We start from the raw sequence: 8,964 nt of genomic DNA, 5'->3' as shown, positions 1-8,964 counted from the left end.
AGCCACACCCAGGCACATCCACCCCGTTGCAGCCCTAGTCTGCCCTTTAAATATATCACTCATCGCTTCAAGCCACACCCAGGCACATCCACCGAACAGAGAAAATGTACCTCAAAATCTGTTCAAGAACATTTTCGGGAAATGTGTGGTTTAGTACAATCCGTTCTGCAACGTAGAACACGTTCTAGCGAACTGAACGAACCTCTGTTTTAACCTTTGAAACTAGTTCTATTAACCAATGTAATAATTCCATGCGGAAGCATTAAGAAATAAACAAGTTCATGGGACCAGCGCCGTTGCTAACTACTAGCGCCGTTGTTAACTACTAGCGCCGTTGTTAACTACTAGCGCCGTTGCTAACTACTAGCGCCGTTGCTAACTACTAGCGCCGTTGCTAACTACTAGCGCCGTTGCTAACTACTAGCGCCGTTGCTAACTACTAGCGCCGTTGTTAACTACTAGCGCCGTTGCTAACTACTAGCGCCGTTGCTAACTACTAGCGCCGTTGCTAACTACTAGCGCCGTTGCTAACTACTAGCGCCGTTGCTAACTACTAGCGCCGTTGCTAACTACTAGTGCCGTTGCTAACTACTAGCGCCGTTGCTAACTACTAGTGCCGTTGTTAACTAGCAACACTGGTCGCATTTTTTGCAGAGTTATGGGATAGCCTATTAGTAGGGCCGTAGAACGTTCAGGCTGCTGTACAGACACTATGGAGGTTGTAGTCTAGAGCGCCCGGTTACATTGTGTTAGAGAGCATTTTTTTTTAACTCTAAATGGTTAAAAGAGTGTGACATAGATGTCATTGTTGCAATAGTCTGTGACTGGGCAAAATATATTATCATCTTAAATTGACATGTTGAATTGCACTGAACAAAAATATATAAACGCAACAACGCAAAGTGTTGAGCTGAAATAAAACATCCCAGAAATGTTCCATACACACATCCCTGTTAGTGAGCATTTCTCCTTTGCCAAGATAATTAATCCATATCAAGAAGCTGATTTAAACCGCGTTATCATTACACATGTGCACCTTGTGCTGGGGACAGTAAAAGGCCATTCTAAAATGTGCACTTTTATCACACAACACAATGCCACAGATGTCTCAAATGTTGAGGGAGCTTGCAATTGGCATGCTTACTGCAGGAATGTCCACCAGAGCTGTTGCCAGATAATGTAATGTTAATTTATCTACCATAAGCCGCCTCCAATGTCATTTTAGAGAATTTGGCAGTACTTCCAACCAACCTCACAACTGTATACCACATGTATGGCTTCGAGCTAAAGGATAGAGCTGCCGCTTTCAAGGAGCGGGACAGTAATCCGGACGCTTATAATAAATCCCCACTATGCCCTCAAACGAACCATCAAACAAGCAAAGCGTCAATACAGGATTAAGATTGAATCCTACTACACCCGCTCTGAAATTCGTCAGATGTGCCATTTTCTATGGCATTAATCCTGGCTACAGCGCGCTCCAGATCTGTGGTTACTACAGGTTCTCATCTATCCACAGGTGTGCCGTTTACCGTAATTTGTTGTGGTTTGTCTTTGAGAAGAGCGCAAACATTTATTGTGGACAGTCTGAGCACTGATGGAGGGATTGTGCATTCCTGGTGTAACTCGGGCAGTTGTTGTTGCCATCCTGTACCTGTCCCGCAGGTGTGATGTTCGGATGTTTTTTTATTTATTTTTATTTCACCTTTATTTAACCAGGTAGGCTAGTTGAGAACAAGTTCTCATTTGCAACTGCGACCAGGCCAAGATAAAGCAAAGCAGTTCGACAAATACAACAACACAGAGTTACACATGGAATAAACAAAACATACAGTCAATAATACAGTAGAAAAATAAGTCTATATATATATATATATATATATATATGTACCGATCCTGTGCAGGTGTTGTTACACGTGATCTGCCACTGCAAGGACGATCAGCTGTCCGTCCTGTCTCCCTGTAGCGCTGTCTTAGGCGTCTCACAGTATGGACACAGCAATTTATTGCCCTGGCCACATCTGCAGTCCTCATGCCTCCTTGCAGCATGCCTAAGGCACATTCACGCAGATGAGCAGGGACCCTAGGCATCTTTCTTTTGGTGTTTTTCAGAGTCAGTAGAAAGGCCTCTTTAGTGTCCTAAGTTTTCAAAACTGTGACCTTAATTGCCTACCGTCTGTAAGCTGTTAGTGCCTTAACGACCGTTCCACAGGTGCATGTTCATTAATTGTTTATGGTTCATTGAAAAAGCATGGGAAACAGTGTTTAATTTACAATGAAGATCTGTGAGGTTATTTGGATTTTTACGAATGATCTTTCAACTACTTTTTTTCCTGAGTTTACAAGTAGTGATGAAGTCAATCTCTCCTCCACTTTGAGCCAGGAGAGATTGACATGCATATGATTAATGTTAGCTCTCTGTGTACATCCAAGGGCCAGCCTTGGACAAGTTCCCCTCTTCTTGGTGGACTGGACAGAGATTTTTGTCAACATCACGTCATATCTTGGCTAATCATAGAATCCAGTCCCCCTGGGCCCAGACGTCAATTCCACGTCTATTCCACGTTGGTTCAATGTAATTTCATTGAATATAACGGAAACAACGTTGTTCAACCAGTGATTGAAATAAGCTAGCAAGCTTACCTCAATTACCTCGTTAGACTCTTGTATTGCCCTTGATCATGATTTTCAGTTCCATTACATTACACAGAAGAGAAATTGGACGAAGGCGTCTTCTGAATGGGCAAGTATTGTTAATTAAGAGCCACAATGCTCGGTCTGAACATTAACAAGCATCGCTTGCGATTAGGGTTTGGAAACAGTAGGACCTTATCTTTCATATCTGCAACTTTAAAAAAACATTATTTTTTTTTTTTTTACAAACGGTTCAATTGATACACACCTTAACATTTTGTTGTTGCAAATATATTTTCAGATTTTGGTTTGCGCAAATGTATAACCTAGTTCTAACCCTTTCGCTCGAACCTCTCACCCTTTCGCGACTGCTCTCCTCTCATGTCCTTTCCCAGCCGCCGTACTTTCTGCTGGCCCCGCCCCTTTGTTGCTTCTTCTCGAAAGCGTACAGGCCGCTCTTTGAAAAGCTAGTTAGATAGCTAACTAGAAGACTATTGAACACTTCGAAAGGGAAACATAAAACTTGAGCTGGTGAGTAAAGCATTAGATATCTACCAATGGTCATAACGGGTCGCCCAGACGTCGTTATTAGTCGTTAGGTGTGCATATCCACTAGCTAGCTATCTGCTCGTCAGACCAGCTGCTGTTTAGCTTGGTAGCTAGCTAGCTAATAGCTCCTACTAACCCATTTGAAGCTGTGCTCAAACTCAGTCGATACGCAAATACAATTATTGTTTTCCGACTGGTAACTAACTACATGCAGATCGATTTTAGCTGTATAGAATAGCTATGTTAGTTAGCTTGTTAGCTATGTTAGTTAGCTTGTTAGCTAGCGGAATTATGCTTCCAGGTTGGATCCTTCAAAATAAAAGCCGACATAGGAATATTTAAATTAATTAATGGTCACCTGATATTGTTCTATTTAGTAAAAACAAAATATTTAAAATGAATGATAGAAAATGTATCGATTTGACACACTTGACAGCAATGGAATCTGACTATACATGTAGACATTGGCTGGTACAGAGGGTTTTTGTATTACACCACATCCTCCTATCTACACAGGTGACCTCACAAGGAATTCCCCTCCTGCTCTGGTGGGAGGAAGAAGATCCAGTGTCATGACAACTCGGAACCTGGAATAACTTGTCTTGGTCGGAGACTCACAAAAGCAGCACTTCCTGAAACTCCCAGTGTGGGAGGAGAGATCTAGGAGACCTTTGAATCCATATGAAAGGAAAGACACCTCACCCTATTTTTTTTTTGTGTGACCAAGACACATTGTAACTCATCAGAATAGGATCATTTGAGAATCTTCTGGGACAAAATGGATCGAGAGAAGGGAATGTTGATGGATGAAATCGAAAAGGGTTTATGGAATTTAACCGAGGACAATCTGCGTTACCTCTGTGAACGTCATGGACACGGTGGGAAAGATGGCTTCGAAGTTAAAGGCATGGATCACCGCTCGTTGCGGCGTAAAATCCTGGAGGAAATGTGGGACAATACGGACTCAATGAAATCAGAGGAGCAGGGAATATCTTGGTTAGTCCGACTGAAAGAGGACATCAGGAGGATACAGGAGGAGGGTAGCAGTGCTGATGATGATGATGATGCTGTAGACTGTGACGAAGAATGGAACGGAGAGGGCGGGGTTCAGTTACCTAGCAATGGGTTGGAGGTGGAGCCCATGAGTTCCAGCCAATCTGATGATGATGTAGACTGTGATGAAGAAAGGGACGAGGAGGTCAGGGATTGGATGGCTAGCGATGGGTTGGAGGTGGAGTTGTCTCCAGAGAGGCACACACCAGAGCAGAGAGTGAGAGAGGTGAGTACTTGATTTCCCAGTCTGACATTTTGTTTCGCAGGTCTTTCCTTGATTCCTCGACCTCCCTTTTATAAAAAAGATCTGATGTTCCTCCTCTTGGTCTTTCTCCACATCTGGGGTGTAATCATTATTCCAAACAGTTGTAAAAAGTTTTACAACGGGGGAAAAAAGTGTTTTATATAAGACAAAGTCGGGTAGGTCCCTCCCCGTTTTCATTCCGTTGACTTCTGTTTGTGTTCTTGTGAATACACCCCTGATGTTCCTCCTCTTGGCCTTTTCTCATGCAATGGATTTTGAGAAGTAGTTTGAATAATTGAGGAGGAATTGAGGAGAGACTTGGCGGGTAGGGGATGGTGTCCCAACCTGTTTCATTTGGTATTTTTACCGTTTCCAGGACAAGCCTCCCCGGCCCCCCGCCACCCTCTCGAAGTCCCCGGGTCGTGCGTCCCGCGGTAGCGCCCTACTGCGCTGTCTGAAGAAGAGGGCGTCTGTGCAGCTAGACGACAGCAAGACAACTCGCACAGGAGAGAAATCTCACAGCCCGTCTAGCGCTAAACGATGCAAGAAAACTCTCCCAGGAGACAGGCCTAGTTCCCATATCTGTGATCACTGCGGGAAAAATTTAGGAAGTCAAAAAAGCCTGAAAAGCCACATGCGCGTTCATACCGAAGAAAAACCTCATGAGTGCTCCGAGTGTGGGGAGACGTTCCGTCTGTTAAGAAGCCTTAAAAAACATCAGAAACTTCACACTGGTGAGGTCAGAGGGACGAAGAAAGTCAAAGTCCCTCATCCGTGTCCTCACTGCGGGACGATGCTAGCTTCGAAGAAAGAATTAAAGGATCATCTGAGAATCCGCCACACTGAGAAAACTCAGCTCTGCTCTGAATGTGGCAAGAGATTCTCTAGCACCTACGCCCTGAGGAAACACCAGAGACTACACACTGGGGAGCAGCTCCACCTCTGCCCTGACTGTGGGAAGACCTTCTATACTCAGGCACACTTGATATCTCACCAGAGGGTCCATGCCGAACACAGGGAAAGGCCGCATGTGTGTCCCGTCTGTGGGAGGGGCTTTACAGCAGCTTCGTCCTTGAAGTCACATCAGAGTATTCACACCGGAGAGAAACCTTACCTCTGCGCTGAATGCGGGAAGAGTTTCAGAACATTAGGACACTTCACAACACACCAGAAGCAGCATGTCGAAGCAAAGCCATCTTTCCCTTGCCCTGTTTGCAATCAGTGTCTCTCAACAAAGCGCAACCTGGTATTTCACCAGAGAATGCACACGGGAGAGAAGCCTTACCACTGCTCTCAGTGTGACCGGCGCTTTGTTAATGAGCAGAAATTGAAAAGTCATCAGCGTGTACACACTGGAGAGAAGCCCTACCTTTGCTCCCAGTGTGGGAAAAGTTTCGCTCTTTCACAAAATCTTAAAAAGCATCTCAGGGTGCATTCAGGTGAGAGACGTTACAGATGTACCTATTGTGTAAAGAGTTTCATTTCTTCATCTGGTCTGAAATCACACCTGCAAACGCACACTGGAGTGAAACCCTGCCACTGCCCTGAATGTGGGAAAGGTTTCTCAGAGAAGAGAGCTCTGAAGAATCACATGCTCACACACGGGAGAGAAACCGCTCCAACGTTCCAATGTCTGTGAGAATGTAACTCAGCACCCGGAGATCACACGCTGGGGTTGAAGAGCATAAATAACTGCCATTAGAATGAGTCGCTCTGGATAAGAGCGTCTGCTAAATTACTAAAACGTTTTAAAATAAAACTTAGATATTGTACACCGCTGCCTTCCCGACTCCCACGTGATAGTTCATTTCTGTCTTATTTTCTCTGAAAAGACTTAACAAAGAAACGACCATTAACTAGTTATTTTGTGTCTGGGTGTTCTGTTTATGAATTGTCTGCTTGCTTTTAACTGTTCTATCTAGCCTGAATCCAGAACCTGTTTTGTGCGAATATGTGTGTGTATATATAAATGTATATATGACTCCCATTTTGGCATGTATTTAGCAGTGTATGGTGCAGTACCAATGTGGACACAAAAAGGACACCACTTGCCTGTTTGTTTTTTTTTTAATGTTGTGAGGTTGCGTCACTTGTCCTCTACTACGATTGGCTCGCGCTATGGCCGTTTTTGGAAGAAGTCTGCCAAGACAACTGTACACATCTGAACCAAGCAACTAGATAAATACATTATGACATCTTATTCCCCGAGGTAACGAACACGCCTGCACTGATCTGCCTCGTATCTTTTGCATAGAGTTGATCAGAAGGACTCCCGACTACAATGGGCTGTTATAATGTTCAAAAATAATACTGAAGTGAATTTATTTGTCAAAACAGGCTGATTTAATACGCCTGAGGGGGGGAGGGGGGGGGGGGGGTAGTCCGGGTAGTCCGGGGGGGTAGGCCGCCATTGTAAATAAGAATTTGTTTGTTAACTGACTTGCCTAGTTAAATACATAAATATTTATATACTTTATTTAACTAGGCAAGTCGTGGTGCTCCCTGTGCACATTGAGTGTGCATGTGAGTTGGCCCCCGTGAAAAGGATGCAACCCGGAGATATACAGTGCGACAGGTAACCTAGCGGTTAAGAGCGGTTAACCGAAAGGTTCACTGGTTTGAATCCCTGAGAGTAATAGGTGAAAAATCTGCCCTTGATGAGCAAGGCACTTAACTCTAATGGCTCCTGTAAGTCGCTCTGGATAAGAGCGTCTGCTAAATGTTTTATATAGACCGTCCACACGTAAGCGTTTTGCGAACGTGCGTAGGTTACGTTGAAAACAGTTTTCCATTCGGGATGCAGTTCATTTATAGGCCGAGGCTACGAATATAAAGTGTTCTCCTCCGTCCCTCTCCTTTTAGAAACATTTTGTTCTCAAAACTAAGGATACAAATCATGTTTTGTGTTATTTTACACACACACACACACACATTCAAGTTTCTCTCTTTCATCGATGCTTTACTCCCCCTCTTCTGAACCCTCGACCAATGTGATCGACATGGTGCTGTATGTAGCCTCATATTTCTGAACGGCTGGAATATATCAACTCTGTGGCGATTTGAAAGAATATTCAAAATATATATATGTGAAGGCTTTACTGTCTGTTGTGACGGATATTGCCTTGAATAAGACGCAGTTTACACGCTGCATTGGAGCGAAAACGATCAGCCAGAGTTACTGAACACTAAATGCTTCCTCCATTAGCTAGCTACTGGCAGCATTATGTTATCGCAATAAATGAGTTTGTATTATTATTATTATTATTATTATTATTATTAATAATAATATCCATTAATTACATGGCAGTTTAGAAGAAGTCTGAAGAAGCAACTAGCCACATGTGTTTATATATTTATTTAAAGGTATAGGCTCCAATTCTTCTGAATGAGTGTATCTCTATCCGCTTCTTGTAATGTGTCATTGCTTAAGAACGAATGAATGGTATTTTTAACAGACCCACGTTATGTTCCCCGGGCGCCTGAAGACGTGGATTTAAGGAAGCCTCCCCAGCACCTCTCTGATTCAGAGGAGGAGTTAAATGCATTTCAGTTGAAGGTATTTAGTTGTACAACTGTCTAGGTATCCCCCCCTTTCCCCTGGACTCCCAGGAGTCATCTTTTAGTTCTACATCAATACATGCACAATTCATAATGTAGATTATAGTGTTCATAGTGTACTCTGTCGTTTTTATCTTACTGTTCATAGTGTAGTTTTTAGCTTACACTGTCCATAGTGTGCATATTGTATGTGAATTGTGTATATCTTGTCCGTATATTCTGTTTGTCTGTCTGTCTGTAGCCTAGATTCTGTTTATTGTGTCAGCACCATATCACCGAGTCAAATTTCTGTACATGCAAATGTGTTTGGCGAATAAAGGTGATTCTCCGTTCCATCCGTTTATTGGAGGAGGAAGTTACAGATGTTGACATGTCTCACACAGTTGTTCATCTAATGTTTCATTTTGATATGTTTTTTTAAATGTTTAAAAATTAAACGTGTTTTTCCAAATAATAAATCATGTTTGTTCCTGCTTGGCCCCAGTGGTGAGACTGGTTTGGATGCTGAGTCATGAAGTTGAGCTCATTTTTCGGTCTTGTATCTATCTTTCTTAAACCAGTGCTGACTTAACCCAGCGGAAACAAAAGCGGTTTGAAGTGAATAGAAAATGGATGTATGGATGTATAGTTGCAGGTCATAGCAAACAGTTTTGCAACATAATGTTATGCAATGAAAACTAGTTTCGTTTGGACAAATCCCGAGTAAATACACCCAATGTATTAATGTATAGATCATTTCATAAAACTACTTTCACGTTTGCTTTCATCGCCCCATTTGGCAAATGACTCAATCATTAACAATAAATCTAGTGAAAATCACCAGTAAACTCACTGAACACTCCACTTTCTCTCTGTGCTGTGTAGAATTGCTTGCTGTTTGGGATTTTAGGCTGGGTTTCTATACAGCACTGAGATATCAGCTGATG

General features: G+C 42.9%; 1 protein-coding gene across 2 annotated transcripts; it reads left to right on the top strand.

Annotated features, from left to right (window-relative positions):
* Nucleotides 1-2,991: 2,991 nt before the first annotated feature.
* Nucleotides 2,992-8,492, top strand: LOC118940249 (gastrula zinc finger protein XlCGF26.1-like). 2 transcript variants are annotated; one of them, XM_036948754.1, is made up of 3 exons: nt 2,992-3,165; nt 3,700-4,462; nt 7,936-8,492. In XM_036948754.1, exons 2-3 carry the CDS (start codon nt 3,962-3,964, stop codon nt 7,975-7,977), a joined length of 543 nt encoding a protein of 180 aa, XP_036804649.1. In that variant the 5' UTR covers nt 2,992-3,165; nt 3,700-3,961; the 3' UTR covers nt 7,978-8,492. The 2 variants fall into 2 exon arrangements, with proteins under 2 accessions (XP_036804649.1, XP_036804648.1); XM_036948753.1 differs by lacking the exon at nt 7,936-8,492 and adding an exon at nt 4,857-6,832 and having other exon boundaries at nt 3,009-3,165.
* Nucleotides 8,493-8,964: the final 472 nt, after the last annotated feature.

The sequence above is a fragment of the Oncorhynchus mykiss genome, chromosome 17, assembly GCF_013265735.2.
Source record: "Oncorhynchus mykiss isolate Arlee chromosome 17, USDA_OmykA_1.1, whole genome shotgun sequence".
In the NCBI taxonomy this organism is placed as follows: Eukaryota; Metazoa; Chordata; class Actinopteri; order Salmoniformes; family Salmonidae; genus Oncorhynchus; species Oncorhynchus mykiss.
This window is presented reverse-complemented; position numbering and strand designations above follow the sequence as displayed.